Below are 19,696 nucleotides of genomic sequence, written 5' to 3'. Positions count from 1 at the left end.
GAAGGACAGATACCATATGTTTGCACTCATAGGTCTAACAGGAGAACAGGAGAAACCTAATGGAGGACCAGGGGGAGGGGAAGAGGGAAAAAGAGTTGGGGAGAGAGAGAGATGCAAAACTTGAGAGACTATTGAATACTGAAAACGAACTGAGGGTTGAAGGGCGAGGGGGGAAAAGAGGTGGTGGTGATGGAGGAGGGCATTTGTGGGGAAGAGCACTGGGTGTTGTATGGAAACTAATTTGACAATAAAAATTAAATCCAAAAAAATAAAAAAAATTAAAAAAATAAAAATTTAATCATATGGCCTTAAAAAAAAAAAAAGATGTCCCTTAAAGATACTATGCTACGTGAAGTAATCCAAACAAACAAACAAAAAAAGTCTGGTATTACTGTACAAATATGGCATGGGTCCACTTACATAAGGATACTTGAATACAAATACAGAAAGTAGAACAGAGATTACTAGGGCTGTGGGGAGGAAGAATGAGGAATTACTGTTTAATGGGTTCAGAGTTTCAGTTTGGGATGACAAAGAGTTCTGGAAATGGATAATGCTTTTGGTTACATATCAGTGTGAATGTACTTAATGCCACTGAACCATACCCTTAAAAATGGTACCATGCTGTTGGCAAAACCCAATGTGGAAAGCAGATGGTGACAAATGAACCTAATTATATTATAAATATATAGCATGCCACACTTGAACAGGGTGTGAATGAAGGAACTAAAATGTACATAACTTTGGAAAATAGTGTTTTAATTGGATACTACAAGGCTAATGACAAAAAGAATCATACATATACAGATTCTGGTTGGTAAATCTGTTTCTCACATCCTGTAACCCACAGGATATGGTAGCAATTCTGAAATGACTTTATATGCATAACAAATATGGAAATATAATGAGAGAAATGTTTCTCAACATCAAGGAAAGAAGTTACAAATACACAAAGAATGCTACCCTGTGGTGTTAGAATAGGTTCTGAGGTACCAATATGAACTCTTTATATGCAATTTTTAAACTGTTGGTAAAATATAACATAAAGATTCCCATTTCAACTTAAAATATATTCGTTGTGGTATACTGTTTCATGAGTTTTGAAAAATGAATAGAGTTGTGTGTTCACCACAGTCCATCCAACAATTTCCTTTGTAGTTTATAGTCAGCCTCTCCTCCTACCCCCTAACCCATGGCAACCACTGATCTTTATACTATTCCTATCAGTTGGCCCTTTTCAGTATGTTATATATATGGAATCATATGACCTCTATCCCTTTGGGTCTCGCTTCTTTCATTCAAAATATTTATTTTTAGATAATGATAAAGAAATCATAAAGATGAAATGTTAAGTTCACCAGGAAAATATAATGGTTTCTAATTTACATGTTATTAATAGCATTGCCTCAAAACATATAAAGCAAACATTAATAGAATAATGAAAAGAAACAAGTAACAATCACAGTAAAAACATATCATTCTGCCACTTTGCTGAATCCATTTATTAAGTTTTGTAGCATCTTCTACATATAATATCATCTGCCAACAGAGATCATTTTACTTTTTCCTTTCCACTTTGGAGGCCTTTTATTTCTTTTTCTTGCTTAATTGCTCTGGCTAGAACTTCTAAGTACTATGTTGTAGAGAAGTAGTGAAAACATCCTTGCCTTATTCCTGACCTTAGAGGAAAAGTTTTCAGTCTTTCATCAAGTGTTAAGTCTGCTGTGTTTTTCATGTATGGCTTTTATTACATGGAAGCAGTTTCCTTCTATTCCTAGTTTGTTGTGTTTGTCATAAAAGGATGTTGAATTTGACAAATGATTTCTCTGCATCAAATGAGATGATCGTGTGTTTTTCCCCTTCATTTACTTGATATGATGCATCATATTGATTGATTTGCATAATTGTATCATCTTTGCATACCAAGGATAAATCCCACTTGGTCATTATGTGAAATCCTCTTAAAATGCTGCTGAATTGTTTGCATTTTGTTGAAAATTATTGCATCAATGTTCATAAGGGACATTGGTCTAGTTTTCTTTGCTTGTAGTCTTTGGCTTTCTTTGGCCATTAGAGTAATGCTAGCCTCATACAATGAGCTACAAAGTGTTCTCTTCAAATTCTTGGAAATGTTTGAAAAAGTACTCTTCTTTAAATGTTTGATAGAATTCACCAGTGTAGCCATCAGGACCAGTATTTTTCTTTGTTGGGAGACTTTTTAAATTGCTGATTCTGTCTCCTTACTACACAGACTACACAGGTCTACCCAGACTATTTCTTCATGACTTAGTTTTGATAGGTTTTTGTCTTTCTAGAGATTTGCCCATTTCATCCAGATTATCCAATTTTTCAGCATACAATTGTTCACAATACTCCCTTATAAACAATTTTTTTTAATTTCTGTAGACTCAATAGTAATGTCCCCACTTTCATTTCTGATTTTAATAATTTGAGAATTGTTTTTCTCTTAGTCATCTAGCTAAAAGTTTGTCAATTTTGTTGATCATTTCAAAGAACCAACTTTTGGTTTCCTGACTTTCTGTACCATTTTTTCTACTCTCTAGTTCATTGCTCTCTGCTATAATCTTTATTGGTTCCTTTTCCTAGCTGTGGCTCTAGTTCCTCAAGTTGTAAAAAGTTGGCTGTTGTTTTGGGACCTTTGTTTCTAATGTAGACATTTATAGCAATAAATTTCCCCCTTAGCACCACTTTCAATGCATCTCATGAGTTTTGTTGTGTTTTGTTTTCATTTGTCTCTAAGTATTTTCAAATTTCCCTTGTCATTTCTTCTTTAATCTGTTGGTTGTTTACAATTGTGTTGTTTAGTGTCCAAACTTTTGCTATTTTAGTTTTTTACTGACTTCTAACTTTACCCATTGTGGTCAAAGAAGACACTTTGTCTTCTAACTATCTTTCAAAATCTACTAAATTACTCTGTGGCCTTCCATAAGGCCTGTCCTGGAAAATCTCCCATGTGCACATGAGAAAAATGTGTACGCCATTATGGGTAGATGGAACACTCTATTTGTGTTCGCTAGAACTAATTGATTTATTTTATTGCTTAAGTCCTTATTTCCTTATGTTCTGTCTGGTTGTTCTATTACTTTGAGTGAGGCATTGAAGTCTCCAACTATTATTGCAAAACTATCTCTCCCTTCAATTCTATCACTTTTTACTTCACATATTTTTATGATGTCATTAGGTGCATAAATGTTTATAATTACAATATCTTCTTGCTGTCAAAACATTTTGTTAACATGTAACATCTTTGACTCTTGTAACCTGTTTTGATTTAAAGTCTATTTCATCTGAAATTTATACAGTCTTTTGTGCTCTCTTTTGGTTACTTATTTGCCTGGAATATCCTTCTCCATCATTTCACTTTCAAGAAGGCTGTATCTTTCAATCTCAAATGAGTCTCATGTAGACAGACATATATTTGGATCATGTGTTTTCGTCCATTCTGCCAGTGTTTTTTAACTGGAGAGTCTAACCATTTACATTTTAAATAAATCTTTATTTATTTTTGAGAGAGAGCGACAGCAGGGGAGGGGCAGAGAGAGGAGACACAGAATCCAAAGCAGGCTCCAGGCTCTGGGCTGTCAGCACAGAGACCAACATAGGGCTTGAACTCATAACTGTGAGATCACGACCTGAGTCAAAGTCATACACTTAACTGACTGAGCCAGCCAGGTGCCTCCCCGTTTAGATTTTAAAGGTTTATTTATATTTAAGAGAGAGAGAGAGAGTGCACACAAGTGGGGAAGGGGCAAGGAAAGAGGGGGAGAATCCCAACAAGCTCTCCATTTCAGTGTAGATCTCACAAACCATGAGATCATGATCTGAGCAGAAATCAAGAGTCAGATGCTTATATGACTGAGCCATCCAGAGGCCCCAGAATCCATTTGTTTATTTTTGAGAGAGACAGACAGACAGAACGTGAGCAGGGGAGGGGCAGAGAGAGGGAGACAGAGGATATGAATCAGGCTCCAGCGGGGCTCGAACTCACAAACTGTGAGATCATGACCTGAGCTGAAGTCGGATGCTTAACCTACTGAGCCACCCATGCATCCCAGAATCCATTTACATTTAAAGTAACTACTGGGACGCCCAGGTGCCTCAGTCGGTTAAGTGTCTAACTTCGGCTCAGATCATGATCTCATGGTTTGTGGATTCGTGCCCTGCTTAGGGCTCTGGGCTGACGGCTCAGAGTCTGTAGCCTGCTTCAAATTTTGTGTCTCCCTCCCTGCCCCTCCCCCACGAGTGCTCTCTTTCTCTCCCTCTCAAAAATATTTAAAACATTACTGATATGGAGGGACTTCTGTCATTGTCCTATTTGTTTCGTGTATGCCCTAATGCTTTTCTGTCCCTCATTTCCTACAGCCCTGTCTTCTTTTGTGTTATTTTTGTAGCAAACTGTTTAAGCTCCTTCTTACTTTCCTTTTGTGTATATTCCATAGCTAGTTTCTTTGTGGTTGCCTTGGGGATTAACACCTAATATCCTAAAGCTATAACATTCTAAATTGAGTATATAGCAGCTTGCCTTTAATAACATGCCAAAAAAAGCTGCTCCTTTACACCGTCCCTAACCTTTTTGGTTGCTGGTGTCACAAAATCACATCTGTATACACTGTATGCTCCCAAACATAAATTAGTTTATTAAATGCATTAGTTTCTTAGATTATATAGAAAATAAGATTTGGAGTTACAAACCAAAGTTACAGTAATAATTATATTAGCAAATTTTTTATTTAAATGCGTTAGGATCATAAATCGTGTAAAAAAGAAAAAGCACAGTTACAAACTATTACAACAATCTTAAGCTTTTATAACTGTCCATATATTTATTTCTCCTCATGGCTTCAGGTTAATGTCTAGTGTCCTTTCACTTTGCATAAATCCCTTAAGCATTTCTTGCAGAGCAGGTCTAGAGGTCACAAACTCCTTCAGCTTTTATCAAGTAACGTCTTGATTTCTTCCTCACTATTGAAGGACAGTTTTGCTGGATGTAGGGTTCTCGGTTGAGAGATTTCTTTTTTCTTTCGGCACTTAGAGTGTATCTGTGCACTGCCTTCTACCTTCTGAAGTTTCTTATTAAAAACAAAACCTGCAAATCTCTGAGGACTACTTGTATGTGACAGTTGTCTTCTCTCACTGCTTTCAAGATTTGCCCCTTTTCTTCGGCTTTTGAGTTTGAATGATTTTGCCACTTGAATTTTTTAATTCTCTTTTCAAATACTGTACAAAAGGCGAAAAATAAGCACACTTTTTCATCCACCAGAGAAGGTTGGTCCCCCCTCCTCTGGGGGACTTTGTTATCCCCCCTTCATACATATCCTCCCAGTTCTACTCCAAAACCTTCCCCATGCCTCCCACCCGTGTATACCCTTACTATTCCTGTCTTCCACAGTGATGAGGCCCCAGAAATGGGAGTACAGGATGGGAAGATAGCAGGAGAGCCCCCTGAACTGTCAAATCTGGGTGGGTCAAAGAGGACCCTGCACCAGCAGGTGGAGAATGGCGGGTGTTCACAGAGACCACGTCATTGGAGGATAAAGGCACATCCAGTCTGATGGGGAAGGAGAGAGTTCTCCTCTCATCCTGGGAGTAGAGTGGACAAGAGGGAGAGGTTACACAACCCTCCACCAGTTTCTAAAGGTTGAAGGAGGACCCAAGGAGTAGGTCTTTTTGAGCTCATCTTACTTGAAGTCTGTTGAGCTTCTTGGATATTTATATTTATGTCCTTCTTCAAATTTGGGAAATTCTCAGTCATCATTTCATCAAATATTCTCTCTGCCCCTTTCTCACTCTTCTTGAGATTCCCACAATGCCTATGTTGGTGCTTTTGATGGGTTTCCCATAGACTTCTAGGCTGATTGCTCTTTTTCATCTTTTTCTGTTCCTCAACCTCAATAATTTTCATTGTCCTATCTTAAAGTACTGATTTATGTTCTGCCATCTCAAATCTGCCTTTGACTCCTTGTGATTTACCTCAATTATTGTACCTTTCAGCTCCAGAATTTCATTTTGGTTTCTTTCTGGATTTTCCGTCTCTTAATGGATACTTGCATTTTGTTCTCACATTGTTTTCTTATTAACTTTTGGTATCTTTAAAAAACCTTTTTTTGTTTGTTTGTTTATTTATTTTGAGTGAGACAGTGTGTGAACAGTGGAGGGACAGAGAGAGATGGAGACACAGAATCGGAAGCAGGTTCCAGGCTCTGAGCTGTCAGCACAGAGCCCGAGGCGGGGCTCAAACCCACAGACTGTGAGATCATGACCTGAGCCGAAGTTGGACACTTAACCAACTGAGCCACTCAGATGCCACATTGAGTTTTAGTATCTTTAACACCGACTCTTTGCCTAATATATCTTCCATTAAGTCTTTTTCAGGGTCAGATTCTGGTTTTTTGTTTGTTTGTTTGTTTTTTACTTTGAAGAAGTCATATTTTCCTGTCTCTTTGACTTGTGATATTTTGTTGTACACCAGACATCTGAATCTAATAATGCAATAACTCTGAAAATCAGATTCTTCCCCTTCCCTCAGGGTTTGCTGTTTTTTGTTACTTTCCTTTTTGATCATTATACCATTTCTGTGCCAAGAATCAGCTTGAGGTGTAGATTTAACATCTTCCCAACTCTTTTCTTTGGGCATGCACAATCTCTTACTAATTTTTCCTGTATACGCAGGAGTGTTTGAATACCTTAGTCTTTAACATCTGGTTCCCACTCCCCCCATCCCAAAACAAAAATTAAGGGACGAAAGGGAGAAAAGGGCACTGGGCCTTTAAATATATTGTAAGACACTTAAGACAGATGGGGGAGGTGCAACAGCAATAGTTCCCTGAGGCTTTGTACCTCTAAGATCAGAAGCATCAGTGATCAGAGGAAAGATCCCTGACTTCTGGAAGACAGAGTCCTTTTTGCCTGCTTGGCTCCTACAAGCTGTGTGCAAGCTGGTCCAAGAACACGGCTGCCTGTCAAGTGGCTGGGGGTTGGGAGTGTGTAGCTACTATCATGCTAAGACATGTTAAGACTCTGGTGTCAATATTTTACCAGTTCATGTGAGATGTAAAAACATTACAATCCTTTACATTCTTTTACCCTCTGTCATTTATAATACAGTTGTCCTAAAGATTCCTTCTGCATGCTTTGAGATCCATATTAGACATTACAATTTTTGCTTTAACTATCAAATATATTTTATAAAACTCAATAAGAGAAAAATTCCATTGTACTAAATTACATATTTACTTATTCTATTGTTCTATATCCCTTCTTGATGTTCCAAGATTCCTTTATCATTTCCAACTCAAGAAACTCCTTAAGCCTTTTTTTTAGATAGATCCCCTGATGACAAATCCTTACTTTTATCTCACTGGAGAATAATTTTTCACTTTATTCCAGAAGAATATTTTCACTAGAGAGAGAATTCTGAGTTAGTTTGTTTTTAGCACCTGAAAATTCCATGCCATTTCTTTCTGGCCTCTGGTTTGTGGTAAGAATTTTGCTGTAATTTGGATAGGTTTTCAGGTATTATTTCTTTTTTTCAAGATACTTTGTCTTTAACTTTCAGAATTTTGACTGGATGTATTTTGGCATGGTCTTTCTTGGGGTGTATCCTCTTGGGCTTAATTCAGTTTCTTGAATCTTTAGGTTTGTGTCTTTTGCAAAATGTGGGAGTTTTTCCAGCCATTATTTATTCAAATACTTTCCCAGCTCCGACCTCTTTCTCATCTTCCTTGGGGACTCAGATGAAATGTAATGTCAGATCATTTGTTATACTACCACAGGTCGCTGAGGCTCTATTTTCTTTTTCTTTCCAATCTTTTTTTTCACTATTGCTCCCTGTTGGTTTATATTGTTTCATCTTTAATTTCACTGATCCTTTCCTCTATCTCTGCTGTTGATTTCATCTAGTGAGTTTATTATTTCCTTTATTGTATTTTTCAGTTCTAAAATTTCCATTTGGTTCCTCTTTATATTTTGTATTTCTTTGCTAAGACTTTCTAGTTTTCTGTTTGTTTCAAGCCATTTTCCTAGCATTCATCAAAGTATTTTTATGATGCCTGCTTTAAAATCTGTCAGATAATTCTCACCATTGTGTCATTTCTGGTTTGGAATCTGATAACTGTCTTACCTTACTCATTGAGATAGTCTTGGTTCTTGGTCTGATGAGTAATTTTCAAATGTACCCTGGACATTTTGAGTATTGTGTTACAAGACTCTAGATCTTATTGAAATCTTTTTTTTTTTTTCCAGGCCTCCTCTGACATCACACAAACAAGAATGAAGACCCCACCTTATTACAGCCAAGTGAAGTTGAAAGTCCACCACCCTGGCTGCAAGGGTGTAATGGTTAATTTTACGTGTCAACTTGACCAGGCTACAAAATGCCCAGGTAGCTGGGTAAAGATTATTTCTGAAATTATCTGTGAGGGTGTTTCCAGAAGAGATAAGGCAGGCTTTGAATTGGTGGACTGAATAAAGCAGATGATCCTCTCTATTGTGAATGGTTATATCCAATCTCTTGAGGGTCCTGAACAGAATTAAAAAGTGGAGGAAAGTTAAATTGGCTCTTGCCTAAATGCTTGAACTAAGAAATCAATCTTCTGTACTTAGTGCTCTTGGTTCTCGGGTCTTCAGACACAGACTGGAATCCACAGCATCAGCTCTCCAGCTGTCACATCTTCAAACTGCACCACCAGCTTTCCTGAGTATCCAGTTTGTACAGAGCCAATCATGGGATTTCCAAAATCCCATGAGCTAATACATATATAATATGATATATATAAATGTATCTTCTTCCCACCACCCGCCCCTGTTTCTCTAGAGAACACTAATACAGAGGGTGAGGAATGCCTTGTAACTGTTCTCCATGTGGCCGTCACAGACACTGAGAGAGAGAAAAGGTCTCATCACTGGGTGGGCATGACAATCCCAGTCCCTCTGGGCCTTCTCTGACATCACCCCTGCAAGGGAGGATGACTGCCTCTTTACAAAATGGCTATCATCAAAATCTAGGCTCCCCACTTAACCTTTGCTGATAGGAATGAGGCTAAGGCCCCATTTTGTTCCATGGTGTTTGTTTGGCCTTAGTAAAGCAGTTCTTGCCTATCGGTTTTCTGTCTTGCTAAGTTGCCTCTTTCCTGGCCCTTTGGTGAAAGAGAGCAGGCTACTCTTGGGACTTTTTATTTCCCCCTGCTCCCATTGGTATTCTCTGGTTGCTGGCTTCTCTAGCACCCAATCCAGGATATATTAAGCAAAACGAAAACTCACTGTCATGTCATTTCAAATCTCAAGATCCCTTCCCAAGTCTGCCATCTTCTCTCCACACTTCAGAATTTGCTTATGTTTTAATTAAGTCCAATTTATTGATTTTTTTCTTTTATAACTCATGCTTATGTTATAGTTAAAATATCTTTGTTGAACCTACGGTCACAAAGATTTTTCCATGCTTTTTTTTTTTTCTAGAAGTTTTCTAGAGTTTTATAGTTCTAACTTAACTATTAGGTCTATAACCTATTTTTATTTAATTGTAGCATATCATGTGAGGTAAAGTTGAGGTTATTTTTTGTATATGGCTATCTAATTGTTCCAGAGATATTCTCCATTGAATTGCTTTGGCACCCATCTTAGTCCACTGGGGTTGCTATAACAGAAAACCATACACTGGGGGCTTTTTATAAACAACAGAAGTTTATTTCTCACAGTTCTAGAGGCTGGGAATTCCAAAATCAAGGCACCAGAAGATTCAGTATCTGGAAGGGTCCACTTTCTACTTTATAGATGGCTATATTTTTGCTGTGTCCTCACATGACAGAAGGGACTAGGGAACTCTCTAGGGTCTCTTTTTTATAAAGGCACTAATCCCATTCATGAGGGTTTTCCTCTCATGACCTAATCATTTGGAAAGTGCCCCCCCCTTTTAATACGAGGTTAGGATTTAACATATGACACTTAGGGGGACACATTCAGTCTATAGCAGTACCTTCTTGAAAATCAACATGAGGGTTTATTTATGTACTCTCGTTTTCATATTTCATTTTCCATTCTTTCCATGTTTCAAGATAACTTGGCTATCTTTATGCCAACATACCTTTTCATTACGTAGCTTGATATCTTGTAATCAGGTAGCCTGAGTATTGCCCACTCTGAATCCTCAGCATATTCAAAGAAATGTCAGAACCAGTTTGTAAGTTTCTATCAAAAAAAAAAAAAAAAGCCTGCCAGGGATTTGATTTGGATTGCACTGAATATATGAATTCAGGAAGAACCATTATCTTAACAACACTGAGTTGTCCAACCCATAAACACTGTATTTTGCCATTACTTTGATCTTTCATTTCTCTGAGCAATGTTTGGTAGTTTTCAGTGTAAAAGTCTTCCACATCTTTTCTCAAGCTTATTCAGAAGCATTCCATATTTTTCATAGTACTGTGTATGGCATTAAAATGTTTTTTCAATTTCTGATTGTCACTAGTGCATAGAAATACAACTGATGATCTTGCATCTATAGCATCTGAAGTATTAATAGTTCCAGAAGCTTTTAGTAATCTCCCTCAGATTTTCTGTATAGACAAACATGTCATCTGTGAATAAAAACATTTTTTACTTCTTCCACTGTCAGTATTTCTTTTCCTTGGTTTATAATAATGGCTAGAACATCCAGTACACTGGATAGTAGTAAGGTTATGGGGTGACCTGGTGGGGTACTGGTCTGAGGGCCTTAGTTTTTCACTAGCTGTGGCTGGAAGGCCTCCCTTAGTTCCTTGGCACAGAGAGCTATCCATAAAGGCAGTTTACAATATGGCGGCCGACTTCCATCAGAGCAACGGAGTGACAGAGTAAGGGAGCAAGAGAATGAGACAGCAAGAGAGGTTGCCGAAGATGGAAGTCAGTCTTTTTCTTACCCTAATCTCAGAAATGACATCCCATCACCTTTTCTATTAATTAGAAACATCACTAAATACAGCCCACACTCAAGGAGAAGAGATTACATAAGGGTCTGAATACCAGGAGGTGGGACTTACTGGGAGACATTTTAGAGGCTCCCTGCAACAAGATCTCAATGGCCAAATCGAGGACAATTTGAGCAACATAATAAATGACACTAAATGATTAAAACCAATAGAATAAAGAGCTATGAGTCTGTGGATATCAACAAAATAACTGAATAAATAAATTTAAAAATTGGGGAGAAAAGGGATACTTGGCTGTTTCATTCAGTGGAGCTCATGACTCTAGATCTCGGGGTCATGAATTCAAGCCCCACATTGGGCGTAGAAATTACTTTAAAAAACAGTGCTATAGGGCTGCCTGGGTGGCTATCGGTTAAGCATCCGGCTTCAGCTCAGGTCATGATCTTATGGTTCGTGGGTTCAGCCCCACTTGGGGCTCTGTGCTGACAGCTAGCTCTGAGCCTGGAGCCTGCTTCAGATTCTGTATCTCCCTCTCTCTCTCTGACCCTCCCCTGCTCATGCTGTCTCTGTCTCTGAAAAACAAATAAAAAACATAAAATTTTAAAAAGTGCTATAAATAAATAAATAGGTAAAATGGGGGCTAAAAGACAGTTTCTCCTTACAGTAGAACTCCAATTAATAAATGTAGAAAGAAAACTAGAAATAGGTAAACACCACAGTAATAACTGCTGTAGACAATAACATAACCTAAAATGAGTGGATGAAAGCATGCTGAATAAACTTTTACATATCTCAACATTTCTCCCCAGAAGCTTTTTATTTAAAAAGAATTTTAACTTCACAGTTAAAAGAGAAATTTGACAAATATTTACTTAACAGAATGATCAGACTTAATTAGTAATAAAACTTATCAATGTCATGTACCTTCTGATGAGATTCACTGAGAACATATCACTCCTGTAATAGTTTCGCCAAAAATGCGCAACCTTAATTTCATCAATCAGAAAATCCAAACTGAAGGACATTCTATAAAATAACTTTCCCATACTGTTCAAAAAAAAAAAAAAAGGAGAAGACTCGAATTTCTGCAGGAGGCTAAGAGTTAGTTTAAACAAAAACAACATGGCATCCTAAACCATGTCCTGGACCAGAAAACAGACAGTAATTGGACAATTAATGAAAGTTGAATAAAGTCTGTAAATTAGCTAATAGTACTGTATAGATGGTAATTTTATGGACTAGCCAACTGTGTTAGTTACATAATATGCTATTATATTATTCAGCCAGGGAAGCTGGGTGAATATACAAGAACTGTGTATTGCTATTGTTATTATATCTTCAAGAGCTTCATTAACACATAATCTGCAAACATTTGCCCCTTCCTTAGCCCTCGGCAACCACTCAGCTACTTTCTGTCTCTACAGAGCTGCCTATTCTGGACAGTTGACATAAGTGACATCAGACAGTATGTAGCCTCTTGTAAATGTACTCTTTCATTTACCATGTTTCCAACATCCATCCACTGTCATGTCTTGAATTGTGTCCCTCTCCAAAAGATGTTGAAGCCCTAACCCCTAGACCCTGTAAATGTGAAATATTTGAAAACTGGGTCTCTGCATGAGGCGCCTGGCTGAGTCGGTTAAGCGTCCAACTTCGGCTCAGGTCAGGATTTCGCGGTTCGTGGGTTTGAGCGCCAAGTCAGGTTCTGTGCTGACAGACAGCTCTGTCTCTAAAATAAATAAACAAAAAAAAAAAAAAAAAAAAAAAAGGAAGTACCTTCTTTGGACCCACACTTTAAAAAAAAAGAAAAAGACAACTGGGTCTCTGCAGATGTCATGGTATAATAAAGTCATTAGGATGGGTCCTAAACTAATTTATAAAAAGGAGAAATTTGGACACAGATGTAGACCCACATAGAAGAAAGACAATGTCAGGACACAGGGAGAACACCATCTATAGGCCAAGAACCCCTGAGGCTACCAGAAGCTAGATGAGAGGCAGGGAGGAGGTTCTCCCTCACAGCCCTTAGAAGAAAACACTGCCAATACCTTGACTTTAAACTTGTAGCCTCCAGGGGCATGTGGTTGGCTCAGTTGGTTGAGTGTCCGACTCACTCAAGTCATGATCTCACGGTGGGTTTGAGCCCTGTGATGGGCTCTGTGCTGACAGCCTGAAGCCTAGCGTTGCTTCAGAGTCTGTCTGTCTCTCTCTGCCCCTTCCCAACTCTTACTCTGTCTCTCAAAAATAAACAAACATTAAACTTCTAGCCACCAGAGCTGTGAGACAAGAAATTTCTGTTCAGCCACCCAGTCTGCAGTACTTTGTTACAGCAATCTAATATATCCACACTGTAGCATATATCAGTACTTCACACCTTTTTATTGGCAGAAACATTGCACTGAGTGAATATATCACACTGAAGTTTATCTCTTCAACATTTGGACTGTTTTGGCCTTTTGGCTAGTCTGAATAATGCTACAATAAACACTGATGTACAAATCTCTACTTGGACATGCTTTAATTCCTCTTGGGTATATACCTAAGAATGGCAATGCTAGGTCATATAATTCTGTGTTTACTGTTGGTGGAGATGTAAACTGGTGCAGCCACTCTGGAAAACAGTGTGGAGGTTCCTCAGAAAATTAACAATAGAACTCCCCTATGGCCGAGCAAGAGCACCTCAGGGGATCTACCCAAGGGATACAGAAGTGCTGATGCATAGGGGCACGTGTACCCCAATGTTCATAGCAGCACATTCAACAATAGCCAAAACATGGAAACAACCTAAATGTCCATCAACTGACGAATGGATCAAGAAGATGTGTTTTATATATACAATGGAGTACTACATGGCAATGAGAATGAATGAAATCTGGCCATTTGTGGCAACGTGGATGAACCTCGAGGGTGTCATGCTAAGCCAAATAAGTCCGGCGGAGAAGGACAGATACCATGTTTTCACTCCTAAGTCTAACAGGAGAAACCTCACAGAGGACCATGGGGAGGGGAAGGGGGAAAAAGAGTTGGGGAAAGGGAGGGAGGCAAATCATGAGAGACTCTTGAATACAGAAATCGAACTGAGGACTGATGGGGGAGGGGGAGAAGGAAGGGGGGTGATGGGCATGGAGGGCACTTGTTGGGATGAGCACTGGGTCTTATATGGAAAACAACTTGACAATAAACTATAAAAGAAAAAAAATAATTGTGTTTAACTCCTTAAGGAAATGCCAAACTGCTTCCCAAAGCAGCAGCACCAACTGACATTCCCTCCAGGGTGGTATGAGGGTTCCAAAATCTCCACACGCTTCCCAACATGTGCTATTACCTATCCTCTTGATTATAGCCCTCCCAGAGGCTCTGACGTGCTATCTCCTTGTGCGGCCGATCTGCACTTTTCTAATGACTCAGGATATCACGCCTTTCTGCTGTACGGGTTTATTGGCTCTTCCTTCATCTTCTTTTGAGGAAATGTGTATTCAAATCTCTGCCCAGTTTTTAATTAGTCTTTTGTTTTTTAAAAGATTTTCTTTTCCATTTTATTTATTTAAAAAATTTTTATGTCTTTATTTTATTTTGAAAGACAGAGACAGAGCAAGCCGAGCAGGGGAGGGAGAGGGAGACACAGAATCCGAAGCAGGCTCCAGGCTCTGAGCTGTCAGCACAGAGCCCAACGGGGGCTGGAACCCACAGACTGAGATCATGACCTGAGCCGAAGTCAGACGGCAGACACTTAACTGACTGAGCCAGCCAGGCGCGCCTATTTAGTTTTTTTAAAAAATTTATTTATTTTGAGTGAGAGAGAGAGAGTGCGAGAGCTTGCTCATACACATGTGCAAGGGAGGGGCAGAGAGAGGGAGAGAGAGGCTCCCAAGCAGGCTCCATGCTGACAGTGCAGAGCTTCATGTAGGGCTCGAACTCACAAACCCAACCATGGGATCTAACCTGAACTCAAATCAGGAGTCAGTCTGTTAACAAATGAGCCATCCAGATGCCCCTAGTTTGTCCTTTTTATGGAGTTGTAAGAGTTCTTACTTATTCTGAATACCAGGCCCTTATCAAATATATGATTTGCAAGTATTTTCTCCCGTTCTGTGTTGTCTTTTTGTTTCCTGAAGGTGCTATTTGCAATACGAAAGTTTTAAATTTTTATGAAGTGCAATATATTAATTTTAAATATTTTATTACATTCACAACACTTCTGTGCATATAAAATTATATAAAAACGGTGTACAAAATAGAGAAAGATAAAAATTTTAAAAGTATGGAGGGGCACCTGGGTGGCTCCGTCAGTTAAACAACAGACTTGGGCTCAAGTCATGATCTCACAGCTTATGAGTTCAAGCCCCGGCGACAGGCTCAGAGTCTGGAGTTTGGAGCCTGCTTCAGATTCTGTGCCTCCCTCTCTCTGCCCTTCCCTTGCTCGTGCTCTGTCTCTCTCAAAAGTTAATATTAAAAAAAAAAAAAAAAGAAACTACGTATAAAAGTTTACGTAAAAAGTTTAAAATACTCTGCACCAAATTCCCAACCGGAGATACAAATGATTTTTTTTTTCATTTGCTATTCAACACAATTGTTTCTTTTCCTCTTTCCTATTATACAACTGACGCAAATCCTCTACGGAAATTTCAGAATTTACATCATTAGCACCATCCGGAGATAACCATCATTGTCACTGAGGTTTCCATTCGTACACAAATACATAAATATTGATGTAAATCTAGGGTCTGGACTTGAGGAAGGGTGTGCGGGAAGACAGGGCTGCGCGCATCTCCGAGGCAGGGGCCTCGCGCAGGGCGCACAAGGGCGTCGGTACTTACAGGCCGCGGTCCAGGGCACTGCTGAGAACCACGGCCCAGGAAGGAGCCCAGCGGGCGGACAGAGGGAGCGGCCACCCCGGCGAGCGCCCCTCTCCCCCGCGGACGCCCCGGGGGTGGCCACAAGCCGCATAGCCGCTCCCCCTCGCCAGGCGTCCAGGGGCGTCTCGCTTGGCGACGCCGGCCCCACAGAGCACCGCGGCGCGCACGCTCAGGCCGTCGAGAAGGACGCGACTCGCGCCTGCTGGGACGCCAGGCGGGGTCGCCGCTGCTTGGCCATAAAAGGGCACGCAGCGGCTCCGGCATCTCGTGGACTTTGCGTCGCGTGGGGCGGAGCCAGAGGGAGGGGGACTAGCCCGGGGCCCTTATGGTGACCTTGCGAAACCTGCTTGGCTGTTCCCGGTTCGCCTGGGCTGCAAGGTGGGGGCTGCCCCTTTTGGGGTGTCTGGAGGGCTGGCTGAGGAGTCCAGATTGGAGCCAGGCCCGTAGGGTAAGTAGGGATTCTGTAGGTGGAGAGAAAAGGGACACGGACGCACTCGGCCCCTGGGAGACCGCGTGGCATGGTTTGGAGCAGGGAGGGAGTGGCTTGGCGGGACTGGCCTCAGGGGCAGTGCTGGAGTAACTGGTTTTTCTCCTATAGGTCACTGGGAGTCCCAGTAGGCATTCAGTAGATTAGAATCTGGAACGAGTACAACAAAGAAAGATATATTTCTGATTTCACTACCTCACCATTTGTTGACAGTCTAGCATATCTGCTACCAGTCCTTCCTATACTTTTTAAAAAATAATTGTAGGGACACCTGAGTGGCTCAGTCCGTTAAGGGTCCAACTTCAGCTCAGGTCATGATCTCCCGTTAGTGGGTTCAAAGCCCCTCATGGGCTCTGTGCTCACAGCCCAGAGCTTGGAGCATGCTTCAGATTCTGTCTCCCTCTCCCCCACTGATTCCTTCTCTCTCTCTCTCAAAATAAAATAAACTTAAAAAAAATAATTGTAGCATATTTTGTATTCCACTATTTCTCACAGCCTTTAAAGTGACCATTTTCCATGTTGTGAAATAGTATTCATAACCAATTTTAAAGTTTAACATCCCAGTAACTTATTTTACCATTATGTATAGAAACTACACACATGGGTGTGGGTGTCCCCCAGAGGTGGCATAGGGCATGAGGTTACTTCCATTGGGACCTCAGACAAGGCACCAATCATTCCCAGCCTCCGTGTCCCACGTTTTTATATAGAAAGGTAAATGAGGTAATACACAGTTAGCAAGTACATGGCACACACCAAGCACTCAGTGTGACTTAACTGCCACTGATAGTCTGAATTCCCCATAAAGTAAATAATGCCTTGGCAGACATCTTGTGCCCTCAGCTTCGGTTTTTTTGCTAGATATGGAATTACACAGTCTCTAAGGGTATGACTCATTCATTTTTTTGTAAATAGTTCTCCAAAAAGGAGTGTTTTTGGCAAATTATTCTCTATAAAAGAGAGAGTGTTGTTCTAGGACTGACTTGGAGGCAGTTGAATGACAGGGTGAGATCTGTGTTATAAAAAGACACTGGTGGCTGCATTGTGGGCTGGAGTAGGAGGGGGCGTAGAGGTGAAACCCCCCTGCTCGTTACTGAGTAGGGGACAGACACCAAGGCCAGAGCAGGGTGGACTGTACTTGAGGAAGAGTGTGACGGAAGAGAGGGAAGCCCCAGATGGGCCCCTGGATGGATGGTGTGTCCTTACCTAAGTGCGAAGGCAGAAGTCTTGAGGGCAAGGAACAGGGTGGGTGGGGCAGATGAGCAGTGCCATCTGACCCTACAGGTTGGAACTTGGAGGCTGATATGATCTGTAAGACGGGAACTGGTGGGAACAAGTTTGGGGCATGTGAGGATGAGGTGGCAACCACAGAGACAGGTAGCATGTCATAAGGTGAGGGAGAACTTCCTTGAAAGGAGTCACTGTATGAAGGAACCAGCGCTGGCTTGGTAGGGATGTGCTCTGTACAGGGGTCACAGGGCACTCATGATGAAGGGTCTTGTCCTTGGCTTAATGGTCTGCAGTCACCAGCTTGAAATTCTTAATAATGATTGAACAAGAGACCCTGCATTTTCATTTCACATATTACATAGCAAGTCCTAGAAGAAACAACACGGCTGTAGGAAAGACTAACTTGAAAGGTGTGTTGAGAAGTCACCCCTGAGATGAGACAGGAAGCCACTCTTGCTCTCAGAACTGGAGGTCCACAGGGCTTTGGGAGCAACTCCGGGGTTCCTGCTCTGTTTCCAAGAGATTCTCTGGACTGAACAGCTCTGGGCCTCACAGCCCACTGGACATTCCCTGGGAATAGACACAGTGGTTTCCAGAAATTCTAGGGGAGCCCAGCAAATATATTCTTTCCTTTACCTCCTTGTCATGAATTAAGTCATCTGCTCGTTCTTCAATCACTGAACATCGAGGGGTCTGGGTATGCTTAGACCTGGAGCTGAGGGTGAATTTACCTCTCCTGAGCAGCCAAACTGCACAGGAGCTCTTCAGGAAGGAGGAAGAAGGGGTGGACGCCAGCAACACTAGGAAGCCAGGGTCAAGAGAGGGGCCTCTCCTGGCTGCCACCTTACCTCCCAACCCACAGCCTTTGCCAACCAATGTCATCCCTTTTTTAGAAACTTCTACATATTTGCAGATGACATTTCACATTATTGGAAAAAATATTTCTTCAGTTATTTTATGTGCAAACAAGAATGCACATTTTAAAAATCTGAATATGTGTCCATGTAACATTTCTAAATGTCTTTAATCAGGACAGTGATTTATATGGCAGAATTAGGTTTATGTTTAGATGACAATTGGTAGTTAATGACAATACTTTTTGCTTTTTAAAGTGATACGTGTCCTTTAGAGAAAATTTAGAAAATTCCCCAAAATGCAGTTTTTTAAAAAGTCACATATAGCCCCATGAGTTAACTGTGGTTAACATTTTGATGGGTTCCATTCCAGTCTCTTGGCCATGCATGTTTCTGATTGTTGTAGTCATGTGGTACACCGAATTTTATATTCTGCCCATTCCCCTCTTTTTCCATTAACATCATGACATTTTCTCCTGTTTCTCTGTAGTATTTAGAAACTATAATTTTCAGTGACCGCATAATCCTTGATTTATCTTTTCCAAAAAGTTTCGTTAACTTTTTTCTGATTGAATTGTTCTTTGGAGAACTTGCACAATTAGGGAAGTTTAGATAACACCATATTTCATCTATTCTACAGTAAGCGTTTTTTCACATTTCACATCCCTGAAATTGCGATGCTTCTTAAAATTGCTCTCAGCCAGGCAGCAGTGGAGACTTAATGTCACCATCTTTATGCATGAGCTAGTCACAGCAGTGACTGAGGCGAGTTCAATGGTTGGTGTGTTGAGTTTAATCGCTATCGCTTCTTGGCCTTTTGGCTAAGATCAAGTGTAGTATCTGTTCTTATCAGTTTAAAAATGCCTTCAAAAAGATACTGTGATTTAATACTAAAAAGAAAAGCTTTTGTAAACACAGGCACAAAACGAGAACTGTAGAGAATACATTTTGTTAGTGGAAGAGATATTTGTTGTTGGAGGGAGGATTGCAAACACCTGTTTCCATGCCGCACCAACCAAGTGCTCCACAGGCCCCCCCAAAGAAAGGTACCACCAACCCTCAGGTCAGGGAGGCTGGGTCCCCCTGTACTTGCTGAGGGTTTTACAGAGAGATTGTGTATCACAGGGCTTTGCAGAATGGGTCTCAATGGCATGGAAGGAAACTTGGGAAATAATAGTGAAGGACTCTATAAGAATTTCCACATGGCATTGCCTGGAAGGCACAGAAGATGATTTGCAGCACATCCATGACCCAGAGTGAGCTTTGGATTCTAAATGGATATAACCGATTTATTTATTTCACTTCTTGTTCCTTTTTTTTTTTCCACATGCAAAGTGATAACTGATC

The 19,696-nt window shown here is 40.4% G+C and overlaps 1 protein-coding gene and 1 pseudogene across 1 annotated transcript in view; one reads left to right on the top strand and one right to left on the bottom strand.

Moving 5' to 3' along the window:
- Positions 1-15,828, bottom strand: part of LOC115284569 (up-regulator of cell proliferation) — a 56,087-nt gene extending 40,259 nt beyond the window's left edge. Inside the window, exons 1-2 of the mRNA XM_029931135.1 lie at positions 15,740-15,828; positions 10,100-10,203 (exon numbers count right to left, since the gene is read on the bottom strand). Of these exons, the coding sequence (XP_029786995.1) occupies positions 10,100-10,107 (8 nt within the window). The 5' untranslated portion in view covers positions 10,108-10,203; positions 15,740-15,828. The remainder of the gene's footprint in view (positions 1-10,099; positions 10,204-15,739) is intronic.
- Positions 15,829-19,150: 3,322 nt separating this feature from the next.
- On the top strand, positions 19,151-19,257 carry LOC115286044 (annotated as a pseudogene).
- The last annotated feature ends 439 nt before the right edge of the window (positions 19,258-19,696 follow it).

The sequence above is a fragment of the Suricata suricatta genome, chromosome 2 (assembly GCF_006229205.1).
Source record: "Suricata suricatta isolate VVHF042 chromosome 2, meerkat_22Aug2017_6uvM2_HiC, whole genome shotgun sequence".
NCBI lineage: Eukaryota > Metazoa > Chordata > Mammalia > Carnivora > Herpestidae > Suricata > Suricata suricatta.
This window is presented reverse-complemented; position numbering and strand designations above follow the sequence as displayed.